Source organism: Poeciliopsis prolifica, unplaced genomic scaffold, assembly GCF_027474105.1.
Source record: "Poeciliopsis prolifica strain line A6 unplaced genomic scaffold, Auburn_PproV2 SCAFFOLD050, whole genome shotgun sequence".
NCBI classification, from domain to species: domain Eukaryota; kingdom Metazoa; phylum Chordata; class Actinopteri; order Cyprinodontiformes; family Poeciliidae; genus Poeciliopsis; species Poeciliopsis prolifica.
Window position 1 is genome coordinate 3,269,718 of NW_026562425.1, and position 23,392 is coordinate 3,293,109.

Genomic DNA, 23,392 nt, shown 5'->3' on the forward strand with positions numbered 1-23,392 from the left:
AAATATGTTTCCAGTTGTATTTATTTCATATGAAATCTTATGGCTGCCAATAATATGGGATTTTTTTTCACATCAAATAAATGTTCTAAAATTAAAGTTTTTTTTCTTCTTTTTTTACGTTTTACAGAGTGAGATTAATCAGCAGCAATAGAAAATTGATGTAATTTTACAATTTTCTTTAACATGGGTGCCAAAAAGAGCAGAAGGCTAATCAGAAGCTGCATGGAAACTGACATCACGGGCTTTATTTGTTGTCAGATTTTGGTCCAGAACACAATTTCCAGCACCAATACTGAGATCGTTTGGACCCAAAACCATTAATTAAAAAAGTAAAAGAAAAAAAGGAACCATAAATACATAAATTGGCTACATGTGTTAAAAAGTCACAGACGAGACGTGGAATGACAAAGATGGATGGCATGTAGAAAATATTCTTTTACAAAAAAAGGTGTTTTTGTTTTCCATTGCTGTTCGTTCTTTTTTTTTTTTTGTTTGATTTTTTTTTTTTTTGTTGTTCTTGTTGTTTGTTTTTGTTTTTACAAGCTGTTGAGCTCATGCAGTGTTTGGTCCAGAACCTGGTGCATTCCTAGGTTTTCCTCCTTTGCCTTCGACAGGTTCTCTGCAACAGAAAAGGTAGCGGCGTAATGACATAAGCATCCCGGCTTTCAGGAACATAATTATACTGTCTGGAAAACTGAAATTATAAGTAAAGAAGGGAGTAGAAGAAAAAAAATGTCTTTATTGTTTTTCAGTTTGATGCAACGTGTGAAAGGAGCAGACAGAGGAAAGAAAAAGTGCAAAACATGAGGAAACAACAGAAGTAAAGCGGCAGCTTCACAAGGTGTTCATATCATTGAGGGCATGATCCAGCTCCTCGCTGATAGCCTTGTATTTCAGTTTCTGAGTGTACAACTCGTCTGCAAGTGGGAATGGCAGAGAAGAAAGCAGAGGGTGAGGAGGTTCAGAGCCGAATGCGGGCCAGGTGGAGGAAAAAGAGAAGTGAAAGAGCAGATTAATTATTAACTAAAGATTTACAAAAGGGCTCAGTAAAAAAAGGAAAGCAAAGAGTGGGAGAGAAACAAAGTGTACCTTCTAGGTTGTCTATGGTCTTTTCGAGCTTTGACACCGTCCTTTCTGCAAATTCTGCACGGGTTTCCGCCTTTTGAAAACAAAACCCAGAATAAATATTAGTCATCCTCACGCAGCCTCCAAATATACAGACAGCTGAAAGAAAGACACGAATATACCTCCTTGAGTCTGTCATTCAGGATTTTAATCTCCTCTTCGTATTTGTCTTCTTTCTCAGAGTACTGCACAGAGAAGGACGAAATTAACCAGTCAGCTGCTAAAACGTAGCTGTGTTTGTTAGAACATCAGTTTTAGTTTGCAAAAGCATTCATACCCATTCACTTTTTCAAATTTTATTGGGATTTTAAGTGATATTTGTGAAATAAATAATATAAATATTAGTTAATAGTTATGTTTTATTGAGTAACACTTTGGAAAAAAAATCTACTTTCAGAAGTACGTTTATTTCTCGTACTTTTTACTTTTCCTTTTATAGCTTTATTGTGAGTGACTTAGCTGAATAGAGAACAATATTACTCAGAAGCCTCCTTTCAGCAATCTGCCTCTTTTGAGTCTGTATATTCCTATTGCTAAATTAGCTTATCGTTAAATATGCGTATTTTCTAAAAGTGTTTAGCAGCAGCAGGTGTATATTCTGTTACCTTATCAGACTGAGCCTCTAGAGACTTGAGGTTGTTGGTGACGTTTTTAAGCTCTTCCTCCAAATCACTACACTTTCTGCAGGAGCACAGTAAAACATTTAGGTTAATTTGTTTTGCAAAAGCATTTTAGCAACTACAGCTGAACATTTTATACGTTCCACTTGAGCTTACAGTTCAGCAAGTTCTGCCCTCTCCTCTGCCCTCTCCAGGTCACCCTCGAGAATCACCAGTTTGCGAGCCACCTGTTATTAAAAAGAAAGAAAACAAGAGAAAGGCAGGAGGATAAATCAGATTGCATCTGCTTGTTAAAACGTCAGGGAAGAGCTCATGTTTGAGCACGCACCTCCTCATATTTGCGGTCAGCTTCCTCTGCGATGTGTTTGGCCTCTTTGAGCTGCAGCTCCTGGATCTCCATCTTCTCCTCGTCTTTCATGGCTCTGTTCTCAATCACCTTCATGCCTCTGAAGGTGAGAAAGATTCAGTGTGTTAAAAGAGACTCAGATCCCACTAAAGTGACACTTAACACTGATTCAAATGTAAAGGAAACAATTCCCAATATACAGCTGACACCAAAATTCTCTATACCCCAAGCAGATTTAAATTCCAAATAATTTTTAAAAAGAAAAAATATGTTGAAAATGCATACCCTTTCAAACTTAATATAGCAGCCAATACAACAATCAGACGTTTTATGTCTGAGCCACTTTTTGCAAGTTTCCACTGTTATTCCAGCTTTTTGTGATGAACTTCATTTTTGCTGTGATGAACTAGTTTTTTGCGTAAAATTAAAAGACTATGTAAAATCTAAATCTGCCAGGGATTTGAATAATTTTTAATTTAACTGAAAGCAAGAGTTACTTATTGTAATTGTATTAGAAGTGTCTTTGTATTGAATATAATCGATGAAGATGTCATCGTTACTCAACAAAGAGTTCATGATGTGGTTTTATATACCTTTTAAAAGACAAAGTTGGCAAAATAAATAGCAGGGATGACGATCAGCCACTAACCTTGGCTTGTTTTTAATTTTTTTTATTAGAAAGGATGTAATGTTTTGTCTTAACCTTTGATAACTAGCATTGGTTTAAATATAAAGCTGGTGCAGATATTTGTATGTTTATCCTAAAGGAGATGTTTGATTTATTTATGAAAGATTTTTATGTCTTTTATTATGCCTCTAAAGCTTTTTATTGCATTTGATCAAGTTATAAAACCTAGAATCTTGTCATTCGGGTTTGCTTGTGAGTCTGTAGAATAAAAGGGTGTAACTGTGTGTCTGTACCTTTTATAGTTTATAAATGGGCTAGAAAGGAATGCTTCTTTTCTGCTCTTTTGTTTGGACTAATTGAACAAAGAAAATGAGTCAAAATGAAATTATTCTATGACAATTAATGCATGCAGGCGAACTTCAGTTATGTTTTTTCTGTATGGAATAAAAAAAAAAAAAGAATGCCCTCGGTCAGGGAATTAAGGTTCAAAATGCAGATAGAAGCATGTGTATTCACAAAGATTAAATTAAAAATAAAACTACAGTAATGGCAAATTAACAGCATAAGAAAAACTACATTTATTTAAAAAACACAAACTCAGATTAAAAGAAATGCACAATTGAATAGGGTCATTCATTAAAAAATGTGCATGTATATTTGTGCTTATAAAAACTGACTATAAGAAATAATAAAAGTGCAAATAATAGTAGGCATGTAAACACTCATTTAGTTTGTTGGGAGCAGTGATATTCAGAGTCTATTAGCTGCTGGGAGGAAGGATCTGTGAAAACTTGCGTGTGCTCTTCAGATGCAGCAGTCTGTCACTAAGGGTGGATTCACACCAGCAGCTGTTTAATCCACTTTAATTGGACTCTAGTGTTTTTGTCTAGAAAGTCCGGTTCTTTTGGGGAGGTGTGAATGTGCACTTAAATTCTGACGCAAACTTTGGACCGTCTAAAACCTTGGTCTCAGTCCGGTTGACGTGAACTCTTGCACTGTTCAAACGTATTTGTGAATCCCAACTGTACCAGAGACAAGTACAAAAGCAGGAAGCGAACTATAGCACAGAGCATTCTAGGTAAATACAACCAAAACAAATGTGTGTGTCCAAGGCTAGTGGGAGAAATGGCTTGTGGTCTTTCACTAGGCACAAAAATCCTCCAACCACATTATCTGACACTACTAAACTTCTGTTTACATTTTGTGAAAAAGAAAGTTGCGCTCATGTCTTCTTCTGAGGTTTTCATGTTATTTCTTTCAGTGGTTCATGGTGCAGCACCACCACAGGTGAGGAGGAGAACAGGTTTTTCAATTACTTTGATTTGTTTATCACATTGCAATATGAAAGTGAACTGCACCATCTAAAAATTTTGGACCTCAATACAACCGAGTCTACGGGACTATCAGATGTGAAAACACCCTTTAGGAGCTCTCCAGCTTAGCAACAGTTTCATGCATGTGGTGGGATTCATTGTCTGTCAGTGATGTTATTTTAGCCAGACTTTGTCTCTCACCACCTGCACTGGGTCGAGGGACATCCCAGGACAGAGCTGCCCTTCCTGGTGAGCTTAATCACTTCCTCTCAGCTTATTCACAGTCAAACATCACTGAAGGTCTGCTCCCAAAACGGGTTACAGTTTGACATTAATTAAGTTTGATTAACTTTAATATTGAGAAATATTGTGAAAGCTACATTTTATTTTCATACTTTTGTTTCTTTTCACATTTTGCTCTCTCACAACCTTCCTGCTAATAAAGACTTCTGGATAGTCTGAGATCCGAGTCGGTTGTCACCTTTCGCTCTCGTCCGCAGCCTTCTCGGCCTCCTCCAGCTTCAGCAGGGCTGTGGACAGCCTCTCCTGAGCTCGGTCCAGCTCCTCCTCCACCAGCTGGATGCGTCGGTTCAGAGAGGCCACTTCGCCCTCGGCCTGCAGCCACACAGAGACAGATTGACAGAGAAAACTTAATGGTTTGAGGTCTGACAGGAAACACAAAGCTGACAAACTGGAAGGATGTCGGATCAGCATCCAGTGCAGGGTATTTACGATGCAGCTGCAATGACATGATAAAGCACATTGATGGATTTGGTAATTGTTAGGGTCTTGTTAAACTGATTTATGTTTTTTGCAACAAAACATATTTTGAGCAGATTTAAGGAGCTAAATGGGCTATAAAAACATAAAATTTGTGAAAACCTATTCCTTCAAAGCTGCAAATTGTAATATTTTAAGTTTTAAGAACAAAATGATATATAGCACAAGATCCGCTGTTTCCATGAAACTTTAAGAGGTTTTTACTTTTTCATCAAAATACTCAATTTTAGAAATTCATAATATCTGAATCCCATTTAAATTAAGTTGTTTCCCACAAAACGTTAGGGCTTTGATTTTCACTCAGAAGCACATTTTGGTGTTTTGCAATAAACTCAAGGCTGTTTTTGACTTAAGCGATCAAATCTCACATTCCAGAGTGTAAAACTGAAGACATCCATAAGTCAGTATTGAGTCATTCTCTCAGTGTCGATTCACGGTAGCAGGAATTTGGCCACAAATGGCCAACATCCACATGTAAAAAGCTCAGGCTGGGTTTTAGAATATGTACAGAAATGTTACAGTTTATCTGAATTTTCCTCTAATGCCACATTTTGTACTGGAAAAGTGACACTCAGCTTTATTTGTGCTGATAAGATTTCTGGCACGAAGACGTCTCCATTCCAGCAAATACAAGCCTGACTGTGGTCTGTCTTGACTTGCATCGAGGTGTGAGAGGCCTGAACTCCTCCGCTTTGAGATTACATCACATGCATTCAGCAGAAATCCAAAATGAGGAACAAACTAGGACATGATTAGGCTGGCTACCAGTATCAAAGCATATCAAGGTTTTAAAAGTTACAGTTTCAAAACTTTTCTTCATGTTGTTCCTGTCAGTGACGGTCTTGGGGCCATGTGGCTCTCTGCCCAGGGTGCCATGATGCTGGAGAAGTTTTTGTTTGCCTAACTGTGTGTCTAGTGAAGGGTGTGGAGGAGTTTGATCATCCCTAGTTTAAAATACAAAATAGTAACAGATATAATTGCGTCATGTATGCTGGTTGATCTACTTTTTCCTTCTCTTACAAGATGCCTATGAACCAGACAAGCCATGACATTATGATACTTTCAACTAATGGTTATTGTACCTTAACAATCTCATAATTTCTCGTAACATTTCAAGTTAGCTGCTCTATTTTTTCTATAATGAATTATCTCTGTTCTGCTTTTCTTATGAGCAATCAGTTTCACCTTTAGCAGCTGTAACAAGCTGTGGACTTTGCTGCCTGAACAGACACTTTAAAAAAGAAGTGATGACGCTGGCAAACAGAGAGACAATTTAACCCTAACAAATCTGAAATGCTTCAGCTGGTTCTGCTGCTTCTTTACAGGCTGTTTCCTGTCCGCCTGATATCCCAGATAACCGTGTCTGTCCCCTCTTTCCTGTGCAAAGGCTAAAGAGGAGGAAGGATTACAAGCTCGTCATTTCCAGGGAGGCTTTGTGTCAAATGTTATTTAGTCAAAAAAGTATTCAAAGGAAACAAGGGGAACAAAAGATTTGCTAGATGTCTAACAAAGCCAGAGTAAAACTTTTGCCTGATGTCTTTAATGACTGTCTTTATATATCACGTCACTAAATACAACATTTTCCATATATTGTGAAGAAATTCTACAACAGCACTACTTGAGATTGGACGTTTTACAAAATCACAAACTACAAATAAAAAAAAAAGTTGTTAATTATATTGCAAGATGAAAGAAAAAATGTCCAATCTCCTGGAGAAAGATGGTTGTTTCTTCCCAATCTAACTTCAAAATCCAACATGGCTGCTGATCTAAACAATGCTACACAATTTGTAGCGTTTGAACATATTCAATTGCATTACACAAAGTTATCATGGTGCGTTCAGTTTGTATTATAAAATCAGACTTTCTAGATCTGTAAGATAATTTTAATCCAAAGTTGAATTTCTAAATGGGAACGCCTCATTTTAACTCCACAGTAAGGTTTTATTTTATGGTCCGGCCATGTCATTGTCCTGTGTATGTACAATTGTTTGGACCTCTTTTCTGATGGAAACAGACAAAATGGTGCCATGCTGCTCAGCAGAACCGTGGCATTGGCTCCCTCCATGTTTAGCATCCAATATGGCTGCTGTGCAATTTAAACATAAATAAATGTGCAGTTATAAATTTTTAATTGCATGTCTATCATACTTTTTTTTACACACAGTTGCATATAAAATCCCTATCTGTCTTTTAGTGTAACATATTGAAGGAAATATTGCTGTACTTGCGTTGCTAGTAGCAGTGTTGCGTTTTCCTAATGCAGGTTTTCCGAGTTCTTCAGTGTTTTTTGGTGCAACAAGAACACTCCCTCAAGTTGAAATTCCAACCTGAAAAGTCAGAAGTCTCCAAGCAAACCTGACTTCAGCAACTAAAATAGCTACCAAGCTTAAAGGAAGTAATGAAAGTTGTCAGCATAAACTATTTATGTTTTTATTATTATTATTATTATTATTAGGCTTGTGGCACAACTGTATTTGTAAAAACATTCTCATAATTTAGATATATACACAATCAATGTCTTGCTTCATAAACGCTACTCACTGCAATAATTTGCTATCCTGACTGGTTTTACCAACTTACAACAAGATTGTGTTAGTCTGATGGTGAAGTCATTCCCCACTGTCACTGAAGAGACCAATCAAACATGTCATTAATAACTGAGAACAAAATAAATCCTACTTGTAACCAGAACATTTAATTTATGTTATTCCACCATCCAGTTACTTTAGAGAGGAATTAACCCAGCAGAAATAGTCTGTGGCACTTCTCAGTTCACTGTGGACTGCTCCAGTTCCTTCTTTTGGAAATATTCTCCACTGTATTTTCAATTTGAGTGATATTTGCTTGAAGCAATGATGAATGTGCTTGAACTACTTATGAAACTTTAGGGTTGGAATGAGATTTTTCTACATTAAAATGCTAAACTGTTATCACAGACCCTGGTTCTGAAGGTAAGTGCTTTCGGCTTGACACCTTTTAATATTTAAGACCTAGTTATTAAAGGATGTAGTTTTGAGCTGTTGCCCTGTTGTTGACTATGAAAAGACATTCTTGAGTTTCGTTTGTTACTGTGAAAAAATATGTTGCGTAGCATTGGATTGCATTTAAATAAATGTTGTAGGTAAATTGTCGTAAAATGCTCAAATATAATGTATAACTGAAGTTGATTGAGCATAATCTGATTGGATGAGTTGCTGTTTGCTTACAAAGAGGGCAGAAATGGACAGATGGTTGATACAAAACACCATAGTTGGTCAGTGAACCAGCCCAGTTGGTACCTAAGATGTTGGGCATGCACAACCCCCCCCCCACCCCAAAAAAAAAAAAATACAGGTATGAAAAGGCAAAAGTGGAAAATGACCAGTATACCTTTACTGGTTTTAAATTGTTGTTTGGCTTGTGTCAAAGTATTTTGTGTATTTTGTAAGCTTTGTGAGAGTATTACAACTGCTAACAAGGCTAGTTAGCATCTGCTACTTCCTGTGGATACTAAACTGCAGGGCAATTTCAAAGACAATTTAATCATCTCTAAAATCTGAAAAATAATCACAAGATGGCTACATACCCTTTAAAACATGGCCTTTCATTTTCAAAGCGTTTTCTACAATAGCTAAAATGACAAAAGGAGGGCTTTCATTTCTCAAAATACAGCTAAAAAGTCATATCATTCCTTCAAAACCCAATATGACACAATTATCACAAAAGTTGGATATGTAGTTACACTCTATTAGCTCTACAATCCTAGCTAATTTGTTTCATGCTAATGCTGTAAATAGCTGAAAACACAACTTTCCTCTGTAAAGGCAGCACAACACAACAAATATGCTACTCAATGGACCAGAGATCTGATATTTGCCAATTTTCCTTTTATCTCTGCAGGTCACATTCTGGACTATTTTGTCCTAAATTACATTAATGGTGGCTTAGAATACTGAAAATACATTATCTAACACTGTTCTGATGCACTGTTCTGAGTCTATTAATAAGTCAGATAGGGGTGTGATACATAAATGATATGTTGTCATTTATTTACAGTTTCAAATCTACTGTATCTATCAGACAACCTGCAGCATATTTTCTTCATTGCAGTCCTTAAAATGAAAGTTGGTAAAAATAAATTGAAATCGAGCAGATCTCCAGGACAATTAAAATTCGGTATCGGCCGGAAAACGCCGATCGGTGCATCTGCAGTTATCAGCCACACCGGGGAAGCGTTTCAGCGTGTTTCCGTGGATATGGGGCGGGTGGGAAGTTAGGTAACAGCCTTACAAAGAAAGTTTCTGCAAAGAAAGTCCCCGACTACAGACTATAATCTGAATTCAAGCACTACAAAACAGAGTGAAAGGGAAACAAATGTGCATTTTATTTTTGGACACTATGCGTTTTGAGTATCATTAGCTACCGCTTCTGTCTGACGGACTATAATTCGTTACTTCTTTGAAAAAAACGTATTTGACAGAACTTTAACTTTAAGTAACGAGACAATGCGGCTTAATCTGGTGAAAACGATAAATGATCTCACTTTTTCGCGCAGTTCCCGTTCTGTGTCCAACTCCCTTTGTACTGCCAGTGCGCGATCTTCTGCCTCATCAACTTGCTGCTGCAGAGCCTGGATTTTCTTCTTCACCATCTCCATGATTGCGGCTGTTTGCTGTTACCTCAAACTCCAAAAAAGAAACTCTGAAGAGGTGGCTAAAAGGTAGATGGCAAAGCGAAGTTTGCAGCTTTTTTTTTTTCTTCCTCGGGCAGGAAGTCAGGGACGATGGGATGGGTGAGAGAAAAAAACTGGGCCGGGAGTTTTCAGGAAATTTATGACGAGATCCTCCAATCCGGGCGAAGCAGTCGGTCTGGGATGACATCAGAGTTTTCAGGAGGGGAAGGGACGGAGCTTTTTCCTCACCAAAAAAAAAAAAAAGGAGTGGAAGTTTGGCTTTTCTATTATGGACTTATATGGCAAACAAGGTGCATTTTCCTGCTCAGATCACGGGAAGAGTGAGATATGAACGAGCAGGCCTGATTTAAGGTGTGGCTGAACGTGGTTGCCTCATAGTGAAACTGACTGAGGTAAAAAAAAAAATAAAATAAAAAAAATTAAAAAAAAAAGCAAGAACAAAACCTGAGGACTTTATTGAAATCAAAAATTTTTCCGACAGAAAGTGGAGGAGGGAGGGTCGAGGGAGGGCTGGGGTGGGGCTGCGATAATCCCATTCAACTGGGGTTGTTGACCTGTGCCTTGGAATGTAAATTGATTTGTTTGCAGACATGACCCGCAGCCATGTTGGTGGGGGCGGCAAGACATTCCTTCAGAGTCCTCGTCAGCCTCCTTCCGCAATGGAGGACCAGAACTGCCCAAATCAACAATGACTACAATATACTTCTAGGATTATTTTACACAACGCTGAAATATACTAAGATGTAACTATATAGAAAATTGCGGAAGAGGATTAAGATGAAAGGGAAAAACAAGAAAAGAATTCTGACTTTAACCTCAGAATTCTGAGAAAAGAATTCAGAATTCTGACTTTAACCTCAGAATTCTGAGAAAAGAATTCAGAATTCTGACTTCTTTTCAGTGGCCCCAATCCTCTTCCATAGAAAACACAATATTCAGGGAACTAATAAACAGTAGAGTTTGTGTTTCTGTTTTATTCTTTACTTTTAATATCAATTTAATTTTAATTAATCAACTTTTTGCTGCAATGCACAGAGAAAGTATCTACCACATCACATCTTTTGTCTGTGTTTGCTTTTTTTTTAATCACCTAAATGTTTCAAGTCAACAAAAAAAAAGACAAAACATATCCCAAGTAAATATAAACCGGAACAGTTTTCATTCAATGATGATTCAGTTAATTAGATCCAAACCAACCTGGTCTGATGTGAAAATATAAGATTAATTTATTAGCTCATAAATCAAATATGATTCATAAACTTTCACGAGCCACTCAGAAACACAACCTGCATGCCAACATGAAGTAGACGAAAATATCTCAAAGTTCAACACATCATCCACTGATTCCTAGAAATTTCCATCAAATAAAAACCACTAGTTCCATCCAGACCTTTAAAAAAGCTAAATTAAGCACATCTATCAGTACGGAAATAGTTACTGAATCGTTTCTAATTCTTTGGGACTCCATGGAACAGTAAAGAACGTTTCCAGGAGTGAACAGCCTTTCAAAATTATTACTTTGAGAGAGCACAGAGAAATAACCCAGAGCCCTGCAGGTCTCACTTCCCTCAGTTAAGATCATAATTCAGCAATAAGAAAGAAAACTGGAATCCATAGAAGAGCACTGATGTAAAAACACTGAATAACTTAGTTGGAGAGCAACTACATTTACTTGGTAAAAATTCCAGGAGTATATTAACTATGTTGCACTTGTTACTTGTACTTGAGTAACTTTATTATGAAGTACTGCTATTCTTAGTTGAGAGATATTTCTGGATACTCATTGTGTAACTTCTCTGAATGAACTTCAATTCACCAGACAAACACCTGCAGTTTTAGTTTCAGAAGTTCTATAGTGAGTGAAACTGATTTGGAAAACGTTTTATTTTTGCCTGATTTGGTAATTGTGTTATTTATATGCATTATTCCCATTTTGATGGTTAAAGTGCTGAAATCTAGAAAAGCTAAATCAACGTTGCTGATGTCGTTAGAGTGGCTTAGTCGCAGTCTGAGCTTCAAACTGCTTGAGATTCTGCAGCATGACCTTAAACGGGCCGTTAAAGCTTGTTTGGCTGAATTAAAACTATTCTGCATAAAAGTGTTGGCCAAAATTCCTCCACAGTGATGTAAAACACTGACTGCCAGATACTGCAACTCCTGCTTGGAGCAGCTGCTGCCAGTGGTGACACAACCGGTTAATAGATTTTGTTGGCAACTATTTGTTCACATTGCGCCAGATGGACTTGGACGTATTTTCTTTTTGTACTTGAAGAAAATTAATAAGTATTTCACATCTATTTATAGCAGGAATTCTTATATCTGTCTATTATTAAGCGTTAGTTTGATCATCTAGAAACCGAAGTGTGACATTTACTTTTTTCATATTTTTTCACAATTTTTGCCTTCATTCTTAATAATCAAAATGTTTCCTTAAGTTCCCTCTTTGATTGGGGAAATTACAGAAAGTTTGCCTGTAGTTATTGGGCAGCGAACCAAACCAAAACGTCGTCACATCAGGTGTAGTTTAAATTTTATTTTCTGTTTTGTTTCTTTTTTCCTCATAATTTCTCCCTCAATTTCAAGAAAATTGTTTATTTTAATCTTCATTTTGTCCTTCTTTGTTCATTCATTGCCCCTTCATTAAAGAATCTAACCATTTATAACTGAACTCCAGTTCTATTGAAGATACCAGTAAATTATAACATCTGTAGAATAAAAAGTGTCACATAATATTTCTCCCTATATGTTTTTAATTATTGAATTTTCCTGGCTCTTCTTTTCATTAGTGTGATATAAAATGACTCATAGTCATAAAATGACTTAGTGGTTTTGTGTGTTATGATGTAAAACACTTTGAAATGCCTTGAAATGTGCTATACAAATAAAATTTGATTTGATTTTGATTTTATTTAAGAAAATAAATAAATATCCTCAGTGGAAAGGCTGAGAACCCCCCATTGACAGATCAGATTTTTGTGTTGTGACCTATTAGATGTTCTGACCATAAAGTCATTTGAAGAGGCTGATAGTAGTTATGTACAGAGAAACAGTTGCTTTGCAACACTTACTGAGTGCTGGCAAATAAATATTACTGATCAAATAGATTCATCTGATCTTTTTGCAGAAAAATGGATGACCACATGCCATTTTTTGGTGCAATCTGTTGGCATAGCAGTTATGTTTTTATTTTTCCACTGCGATTTGATTCAGTAAAAATAAAAGCTCACTTTCCCTTTCTGAGAGTTTTCATGCTTCAGATCCAGTAAAACTATTAACAGGATGCACCTGATACCATCTGCCTGATCTTGATTATTGTTGACCTTTGAGACCTTATCTCACTTCCCTTTTGAGAGTTAGAAGCTGCTGTTATTCTTCAATTTCCAAGTTGGAAACATTATGCTATAACTAGAAATATCCCAACAACATTATTTTTAAATGTGTGGATTTTGGTAGTCTTTGAAAATAGATCCAGGTTGATCGGGGCTTATTTGGCCAGTGCAGCTAAGCGCTGCAAAGGCCTATTGTTTTATGATTGTCCTCATATTTATTCCTCTGCAAATCAAAGATGAGGTCAGTATTTTCTCTTGAAAAACTGGTTTGCCTACAGTTTTTTTTTCACTCTTCTGTTTTTCTTGATTGAATTCCAATTTCTTATACATGACAACGAATAAGCAATAAGAATAAAAGAAAAAACACTGTTGCTCTTTAAAATCCGGCCTCCATTAAGCGGTGCGCAGTGTAAGGCTGGACTCAGCTTTAAATCCCGCCCCTAAAAGGCCAAAGCATTGATTTCATTAGACACTGCAGTATGGGGTTCTCTGTTTGCTTAAGCTGCATTCCTGACATTCCTGCTCGGCTACAGGCCGGCCAAGTTGTGTCTGTGCTTGAGAAACAACTCATTTAGCGACCGCGGCGAGCTACGAGTAACTTCTCAGAAATGTCTGCGTTCAGGGATACGTTTTTGCCATTTGATGTGTACTCAACATATGAGATTAAAGTGTCACAAAATAAAGAGTTTCAGATTGTAGTAGTCCTTTTTTTTTGGCAATAATTTACCATAATTCTTCTGTCTTTCTTTCTTTTTTGACCTCATTACTTATAGTTTTGTAACTGAATGTCATAAGTTAAAAGTTCTATTATTTGCTTTGTCACCTTAACAAAATAATTTTTCTGGGTTTTCAGAAAGACAAGAACTTCTGTCTCTTCTGCTCCTTTGTTTCGAGGCAATCAATGACTGCTGTTTAGTTAAGTCCATCTGTGAGAGTGGATGTCGATAATGTACAGGGAGGAAACCCAGACGCTGCGGTGGTATTGTTCTGTGATTAATGTGTTTCAGATGGTGAGCGGCACAGAGGTTGACTCACATCTGCAGCCTTCTTCTCAGACAGTTCCAACTTCTCCTGAGCGTCCTTCAGCGCCTCGGAGAACTTGTCCAGCTCGTCCTCTGTTCCTTTCAGCTTCTTCTGCAGGGCGAGCAGCTCGTCCTCCAGCTGAGGTACAAGAAACGCTTTATAAAGTTACTGAGAAAACCAGACTGAAATAAATGTGGCACAAACACAACAGTTTTTTTTTTTTTTTTGGGGTGGTTTTGATCATGTACTGGTAGTAATTATGTATTACAATGACACACATTTGTTTATTTTATTGAGATTGGTGACAAAATGAACCAACACAAAGTAGCACATAACCGAAAGAATAGACTGAAAACTATTGTGACTTAAATAATTTAAATCTGAAAGGTGTGGCTTGCTTTTTTTCACATTTACTCTGATTACTGAATGAAATTGTGCAGCCAATTGAAAAGTTGATGACATATAAGCTGTAGATGCATGGAAATAGAGGTGGGCAACATAGACTTAAAGTTTTGACACTGTATAATTAATCATAAAAGTGACAATAAAAACTGTTACTTCTTTTTTAGGTAAAGATATAGCTGAAATTGAATGGCACTGCAATCATAGCGGCACAAACCCAAATACTGCTCTAGAAAAACATTTCCATCTGAAGTAAGATTCTTCAGGATTCCACTTATTTATACATATCTCACTAAATTTTAATCATATTTTCACTTTTTCTTACATTTATTGATGCTCTCATGTTTTGAGCAAATATACAAATCTGTTTTTTATCTAACATCATTAATTCAAATGTTTGAAGACAACAACAAATCAAAATTCTTATTATAATAAGAAGTTTTTAAACCATAAATGATGAAATATAAACAATATGATTTGCTAAATACCCATCTGAAGACGGAATTGCAAGGAGAAATTCCTGAAGATTTACCCTCCAGCAGAATAATGACCCTAAACATGCATGCAGAGCTACACCAACTATGTTTCCATGAATGCTTTTCATGCACATTTTGAAGTTATCACATTAGAAAAGGCTGAAACAGTTAGATGTGACATAGCTTATTAAATAAGAAGGTTTTGGCTTTTCTGGAAAAGAGCTAATGCACTAAGAGTGGTAATGGAAACATGTTTGCCAAATAAGTTGAGTTAATTTCACCTGCCCAATAAAAACACATTCCTGAAAACCTCTCTCCATTTTTCTGAGAAGTGTGGTCCATCTCCGACCTCTACTTCCTGTTTATTACAGCCATTCATAAAGTCAACATTTGACTAATTTACACTTTGCGTAACCTGGTTGGTTTGCTCAAAACCAGACGATGGAAACATGTCTAATTCACTCTTTTAAGATATTTCTTATAACACTTTATAAAAGTTTGCTCCAAATAAATGGCAATTGGATTGAAACAAAACTAATGAAATGGTATAGATTGAAGCATGTTCAGGTTTGAATGGCCAAGCATAAGTTGCAAATCTTGAAAAGTGATTTTTGAAGAGGCCTTACAACTCTTCATATAGGCCCACCTGACTATTGGGAAGTGAATGCAAATGTATGCCACATTAAAAAAAAATTTTTTTTTGCAAAACAATTTTCAACCTACTTCACAATTTGAATCAGTTTTTCCACATAAAATCCTGAGAAAACACATTGAAGTGGTTGAAGGTGAATACATTTTGAGTCACTCAATGAACTGTTGTAATTTTATTCTTGATGCTTACAGCAGAACCCTCTGAACAAACCTCCAGTTGGATCTGAACATGCAACGCTAGCCCATCATTAGGATGCATCCCCTAATAAAACAAACAAAGAAGACCTGCAGACTTTCATGTGGCATTCTCATCCAGCTGCAGTTCACATATTGCATGAGTAAAAATCAAAGCAATTCTGCTGCTGCTGCTGCATCATGTTGACAACATGATGAAGAACTGTTGTCAACAGTTCTTCAAGAACAGTTGTCAACAGTTCTTCATCATGTCTCTGGATTATAAGCATAAACTGGGGCATTTCCATTGAAAACACCCAGAGCCCCTGAAATTTTCCAAATTCCTCTGTAATTTGGGTGACCCGCTCCTCTAATTACTGCCGGAGACAGAGCCTGATCCTCTGTGTGGTGGATGTTGACATTGCATATTGAACTCTATATATTTTCAGTGCTTTCCGTCAGCCAAACGGCACCCTGGCGTTCGACTTGTCCTGCCAAGAATAGCAAAGAAAGTGTCTCTTTGCTCCACTTGTGTCCCGGCTATGTTAAACAAACCCAAGAGCTCTGTGTGATCTTCTTGAATTTCGTGCTGACTGCTCACTAATGTCTAAGACAAGATGAGGGTCCATATGTGCAGTGCCAGTGATAACTGTCACGCCTGGAGCTAGCTGAGGGTATGAAGAGGGGAAGTAGCCTCTAGAGGGACGGAGGGATTCTTTCCACTTGCTTTAATGCTTCGCGAACCTCTTCTCTGCAGCATTCCTCCCCTTGAACCACAGAGACAACACTGTCTCCAACTGTGCAATAATTGCCTCTATTTAGAAACCTCAAATGCCCCATTACATGTCCAGATTCTGCTTTGTTTATGTCAAGCGGGATAAGAGCGCTGTCATTAGGTTAGAGGCTTAGAAACGGCGAGCTCTCCAAGGCTTGTGTGCTGCAGCACCAAATAAGGTTATTTGGGATCTGTGATGTTTTCTTTTCTGATAAGGGTGCTGAAGTGAAGTTTGACGAAAAAGGAGAATGCACACCCTGCTGAAGAGGATCGTTTCCAGCAGCACATTTAGCTGCACTTTGGATTCAAGATGGATCCCATTTGCATTTGCACATTCAACATGCCAAAAGGAGATCAGTATCAGCTACTCGCTGTGGAAACCACCCTATTATTATTATTATTATTATTATTATTATTATTATTATTATTATTATTATTATTATTATTATTTACTTTCAGATTTTTGTAGTATTTCTCTCAAACCTTGTTGTTTCATAACCCAAAGAAAATAATAGTCATATTTTGATTTTTAAATTAAGCTTTAATTTGCTAGTAGAACTTAAAATTCAAATAAATTAACTATTTTTAAAAAATCTTTTTTTTAATCTATTTTATCAGTGCAAAAACACAAAATGTCACAAAGTAGAGTGCTAAGATCTAAGTAAATTTTAAAACTAACTTACAAATAACATTTTAAGAGTTTGTCTGAAGTAAATAATTCCTTAATATTACTAAAGAACGAGTTGGTGGCAGGTTATTTCATCTACGACATTTCAACAGGTTCAAAATACCATAAATTTATACAAAAACCCATCATTATTAAATTTTGTTCCAGGTTTTCATTATCGAAAATATTGAAAACACTCTATATCCATTCTGTTTTTTATTATTTAGAGACTTAATGAGACAAAATTAAATAATCTTTGTATTTTGGTTCAGAAATCAAGGAGACCACCACCTCACCTGCTTGGATTTATCTTCCGCCTCCTTCTTGTCGGACTCGGCCTGCTCTGCCCTGTCGATGGCGTTCTCCTTGTCCAACTTCAGCATCTGCATCTTCTTCTTGATGGCCTCCATGTTGGCTGTCGGCTCTCTGTGTCCTGCAGGGCTCAGAAAAAGGGAAACTTATTACAGTTTTCTCCTGCAGAGGAAGATGCCTCACAGGAACTCGTGCAAGGTTTGCAGATGGAGAGGAAAGAGACTGGGGGGATGCAAAGCGAGAGTCGGTAGAGCTCTGTGTGATTTAAACTTGACTGGAGGTTTGGAGGCAGCCCCAGTCCCCAGTGACGGCCCTTTCCCACCCGTTCACCCCTTCTGCCACTCCCCGACTTGACTCCTGCAGAATTTACTGTGCACCCGCCACCCCCACTCACTCCCTAATCTAAACTTTACCTCTCAAGAAGTCTGTGGAGGAAAAAAAGGCAAAGTAAATGGTCAGTCAATGCCCTTGTTTGGAGAGGAGCAACAGATAAGAAATGAGCTAATGCGCATCAAGAAAGTTATTCACATTAATACTGAACTGCTTTCTTTCCTCTCTCCCTTTCGCTTTAGAGCATCTATACGCCTATGCTCCCACACAGGAATGTTCAAATTGATGTTAATACCAGAGTTGGTTAGAAAACGACATAGTTTTCATTCTACTGCTGAATGAAAAAGAGCTGGATGGAAAATGAGCCAGCCAAAGAAAATCTGGGGGTGAACGCAGTCTGAATGTGATCCAGAGCAGACACTGTTACAGCCGGGCTGCAGAGACACAAACCATCGATTCTCTACAATTAGGATTCTGCTAATTACCAGCAGGATGACAGGCTTTTATTTAGATTTATGTTCTGTGATTTCAAATGCAGAAAACATGTAAAGTTTAGCCCGCTTGCACAGAGTCTGACATTTACAGGTGTTATGTTTTTAAACTAAACTCATGGTCTTTTTCTGCAGATTAATGTTAGACCAGAAGAGAAACTGGAAAGAAAAACAAAAGTAAAAACTACATTATCTCACAACGTATTCACACCTCTTGAGCTGTTTTTATATGACACATTATAAACACAAACCTCCAGGTATTGGGAATCAGAGGAGGTCCTAGCCTGTTTGGAAACCTGTCTGCTCCAGCTGAATATAAAAATTACAAGGAAACAAAGCCAAGGAATAATTTCAAATCATATTTGAAGAGAGACTCTCACATCTCTCACTAGCCTGACCCTTTTTATTCCTCAAGAGGAGTTGGTCTTGACTCTGGATTGATGCAGGAGATGTTGTTCAAAATAAGCTGCTTCAACATCTAAATCAGGGTTTGCCTTTCACGTAAAACCCACCTTTCAATTTTTAAATAATTAACAAAACCCCATTTAAACAAATCTTTCAACTATTCATTTAGTTCTCACTCTGTGATGATAAGCCCCACCGCGAACCTGGAAGAATTAGCCGGTATGGTTAGATGATTCATTCAGGAATTATACTGTGGCTCTTTTCGACCACATTTGTCAAACTCAAGGCCCGGGGGCCCAATGTGGCCCGCCGTAGCTTTTTATGTGACCCCCTTGTCTCCGAATTACAACAATAAGTCCTTCCAATTTTTTACAAATCTGCAAAATTCACTCAAAATCAAATTTTCACATTTCTTTTGATTTTACTACAAATTTTCTCAAAATTGGTCAAAAACATTGAGTTTAAGAGACTGCTGCTTCAGCCTTACTTGACGTCAAGTTGTAGTCCATAATTGATACGGCGAGTAATAAAAAGTCACATTTGACATCATACATCAGCACAAACATAAAACATTTCTGACAAACATTTCTAAATTGGCACCACAAAATGTTCAATTTTGATTGAAAAAAACACTGAAGCAATCACAAAATCCTCACGGAACAGCTATTTATTTATATTTTAATAATTTAATTGGTTTTATCAATGTATTGTGGCACAACAGGCCCTTTAAGAGTATTCAGATTTTCGATATGGCCCAAAAAGAAAAAGAGTTTGACACCCCTGTTTTAGAACATCATAGCCATCAAATGAAAGATTAAATGAAATGTTTTATTGGCAAAGGAAACAATCTGCTTCCACTTTTTCTGATAGGAGATGTGATCACTCTCATACGATGAGTTCGATGGCCTTTAAAAGTTAAAACACACGTGCCAGCATCTTGGTTTTCCAAACACATCAGTAAATGACATGCGCTGCAGCAAATACTTTTTTCAGTCTTTTACACTAATACATAAAGCGTCTTGCAGTGTAACCGGGAGGGAAGAGCACAGAGAGAGAAATACAGACAGAGTGAATCAGAGTGAGGGAAATCAGAACCCTCCCACAGGAAATCATTGCTGAGCCCCTCTTCTCCTTCTATGGTAAAAACTCCCCCAAACGCCACAGCTTCGCCTTGGGAGCAGACTTACAGTCCTGCTAAGTACAAATCACAAAGCATCAAGGATGTTGGAATAGAGTTCCTCCTTGAAGAGCACAAGCTGCTACAGTTTGTTTTCAATAGCAGCAACATCCGCACATCCAGTTCTGCTCACATGAACAGTTGAACTCAGTCCCTGTCGTGAGACAGATCATGCTCGACTAATTTTCACACGCTGCTGTGGCAAACCCCATATGTGTGACTAAGCCAGAATGACACCTGTATGATATCACAAGACGAGCATGTTTGTCAATCAAAGTTAGCATGCCAACTTTTTTCAGCTCTGCATAAACACGTCTATGAAGAATCTACTAGCAGACAAATGATGTATAACGTTAGCTATGAATCATTTCTCGTGTTTTGTTTGCCACCACAATAGTGACTCTAGTCAATTTTCAATCTGTAATACTATAATAAGATGCTTACTGTTATATTTTGAGATCCATTCGCTTCCACTTGAGTTTCAGAAATCCTTTTCATCCTGCTTCTCGTGATGTTAGAACTTGATGCTAAGCTTTAAAAGTGATACTTTAAAATTGATACCTGAAAGATAAACTGCTTTGGGTTCAACAGATGCTTAATAAAATGAGCCAAAATTGAAAGTTTTACTCATTTATTTTGATCAAGTTCAACTTTAATGAAGTTCATATGAGTATTTGTTACATGTTGGGTTCATATAGCGCCTTGCAAAAAGTCTTGATAAACTTTTCCACATTTTATCAACCACAAAGATTGAACATTTCATTGGAGTTTATGTGATAAAGTAACACAAATCGTAGCTCGTAATTGGTTTCAATATTTTCTATGTACAAAAATTTGAAGTGTAGCATGTTTTTGCCTTTTACCTCCTTTACTCTGATACCATTAAATAATGAAAACCTAAAGACCTAAATTAATCAGTAAACACAGTACAGCTCTGTTTACTTTCATTACAGTTCACTTTCCTGTGAAGGCTTTGAATGTTTGTTAGAGAACATTAGAGAAGAAACAAGTTGAAAGGAAATAATAATAATAATAATAATAATAATAATAATAATAATAATAATAATAATAATAATAATAATAATAATAATAATAATAATAATAATGATAGAATACTTTTGAAAATAATGTATTTGTTTAACTATGATAAACCATAGGAATTTATGGGAATGGGGAATTAATTTTAACTAGTGTTATGGTGCTATCTTGTGGTAATCATTATGTGATTCAAGCAACAATCCATGGATTTTTTAACTATAATTTTGAGCATTTAGGACTCCACTGAAGGGACCCAGTAAACAAAATAGAAAGCAAAAATCATCAAAAAACAAAAATCAATGTGTTATTGTGGTCTCTAAATTCACTAAATGTTTTATTGTTATATTTACTATTATGCTTTCACAATGTTTGTTTTATTAGTCATGTGAAAAAATATAAAGAAATTATTGGTTAAAAAAATTGCACATTCATTACTTGTGGTGACATCCAATTATGATCGTAGGAGGAAAAAAGAGATGTTTTTGCATCAAACACAAAAAAAAACAAGAAAAAATCTGATTTCAGTTGTAATAGTAAAACTAAGGAATAATTTTAAAATGATCCAAACATGTTTGTCAGTCCATTTTAAAAATTATATTGAGAACATTTTATTTATAATTTAGAAACCTCCTGAACTAATTCATATGGAAGCCCGTTTCCGCCACTCTGTTAAAAAAATTAAATAAAATTATCTCATTATAATGAGATAGTATCTCAAAATAATGAGATAGTATCTCATTATAATGAGATAGTATCTCAAAATAATGAGATACTATCTCATTATAATGAGATCGTATCTCAAAATAATGAGATACTATCTCATTATAATGAGATACTATCTCATTATTTTGAGATAGTATCTCATTATAATGAGATTGTATCTCATTATAATGAGATTGTATCTCAAAATAATGAGATAGTATCTCATTATAATGAGATTGTATCTCATTATAATGATTGTATCTCATTATAATGAGATTGTATCTCAAAATAATGAGATAGTATCTCATTATAATGAGATAGTATCTCAAAATAATGAGATAGTATCTCATTATAATGAGATAGTATCTCAAAATAATGAGATAGTATCTCATTATAATGAGATACTATCTCAAAATAATGAGATAGTATCTCATTATAATGAGATACTATCTCAAAATAATGAGATACTATCTCATTATAATGAGATTGTATCTCAAAATAATGAGATAGTATCTCAAAATAATGAGATAGTATCTCATTATAATGAGATAGCACCTCAAAATAATGAGATAGTATCTCATTATAATGAGATAGTATCTCAAAATAATGAGATAGTATCTCATTATAATGAGATAGTATCTCATTATAATGAGATAGTATCTCATTATAATGAGATAACTTGAGTTGGCCCTATAGTTTGAAATATGCTCAGCTTGATAGAAAGAAATGGATATTGATAACATCATTGAGCAATACTTCAGAAGTGGTTTTACTAATCTTGAAATTTTGGGAGTTTTGGAAGAAACCCATAATGTCAAATTAAGTCTCCGGACGCTGGAGAGAAGACTGCAAAAAGAAGCGCCTTTGGCGTAGAAAAAATAAGACAGATGTTGCAGAAGTGGCCTCTTTTATAGAGCATCAACTACAAGGATCTGGGAGACAGCACGGCTACAGGTGGATGCACCAGAAATGTTGGATGGCTGGCATAGTCACAGACAGAGAAACAGTACGTCTTTTGATGCGCCTATTGGATCCCAACCGGGTTGACCTGCGTGCACAAATCGCTTGAGACGACGCTTATATGTCAGTCGGGACCAAACTATGTCTGGCACATCGATGGGTACGATAATTAAAGCCTTATGGGATATGTATTAATGGATGCATAGATGGCTTTTCAAGGAAAATGATCTGGCTCGAAGCATATAAGACTAATAGTGATCCTCACATTATTGCTGGCTATTTCATTGACGCTGTGATGGAGTATAATGGATTTCCTCAAAAGATACGAATGGATCATGGCACAGAGAACACTTATGTGGCAGCGATGCAAAGATTTCTGCACAACACCGAGAATGAAAATGGTTTTGACTCTCTTATTCTCGGTCCGAGTACAGGAAATCAAAGGATAGAGCGATGGTGGTGCACTTTAAGAAGTGAATGTACCCAGTTTTGGATGGAACATTTCGACCAGCTTAAAGCTGATGGCTATTTTGTTGACAGTTTTCTGGACAAATCACTGATCCAGTTTTGCTTCTTACAAACAATACAGGTACTATAAATTTACTTCTTACTTTTAGCACACAAATTTGAAATAAGTTACAAATAATACAGAAGCATGAATTTTTTTAACAACTATTTTATTTTATTTTTTTCAATTTTTTTATCATACAGATGGAGCTGGATGAAGTTGTTCATACATGGAATGACCATCGAATACGATCTACAAATAATCCTCGGGCTCCTCCTGGTCGTCCCACATTAATGCATGGTGTTCCCAACCTGTATGGGGTTCCAAACTTTTTACAGTCTGCTAATCTAACAAAGCTGGAAATATGTGTAGAAGAATGTCATTTCAAGGACTTTCCCTGTGATGTCGATGTATTTCACTTATGCACTGAACTCATGACAGAGCACAGACTGGTAATGACAGATGATGTATATGAAATTACTAAT

At 36.4% G+C, this 23,392-nt stretch overlaps 1 protein-coding gene across 3 annotated transcripts; it reads right to left on the reverse strand.

The window, feature by feature from the left end:
- Nucleotides 1-3: 3 nt before the first annotated feature.
- LOC129378092 (tropomyosin alpha-3 chain-like) lies at nucleotides 4-17,585 on the reverse strand. Of its 3 annotated transcripts, none has more exons than XM_055058377.1 (9): nucleotides 17,281-17,575; nucleotides 13,852-13,977; nucleotides 4,514-4,647; nucleotides 2,074-2,191; nucleotides 1,902-1,972; nucleotides 1,731-1,806; nucleotides 1,248-1,310; nucleotides 1,090-1,159; nucleotides 4-619 (listed from the first exon to the last, which is right to left on the reverse strand). In XM_055058377.1, exons 1-9 carry the CDS (start codon nucleotides 17,392-17,394, stop codon nucleotides 537-539), a joined length of 855 nt encoding a protein of 284 aa, XP_054914352.1. In that variant the 5' UTR covers nucleotides 17,395-17,575; the 3' UTR covers nucleotides 4-536. The 3 variants fall into 3 exon arrangements, with proteins under 3 accessions (XP_054914352.1, XP_054914353.1, XP_054914354.1); XM_055058379.1 differs by lacking the exon at nucleotides 4-619 and adding an exon at nucleotides 720-917 and having other exon boundaries at nucleotides 17,281-17,585; XM_055058378.1 differs by lacking the exons at nucleotides 13,852-13,977; nucleotides 17,281-17,575 and adding an exon at nucleotides 9,338-9,598.
- Nucleotides 17,586-23,392: the final 5,807 nt, after the last annotated feature.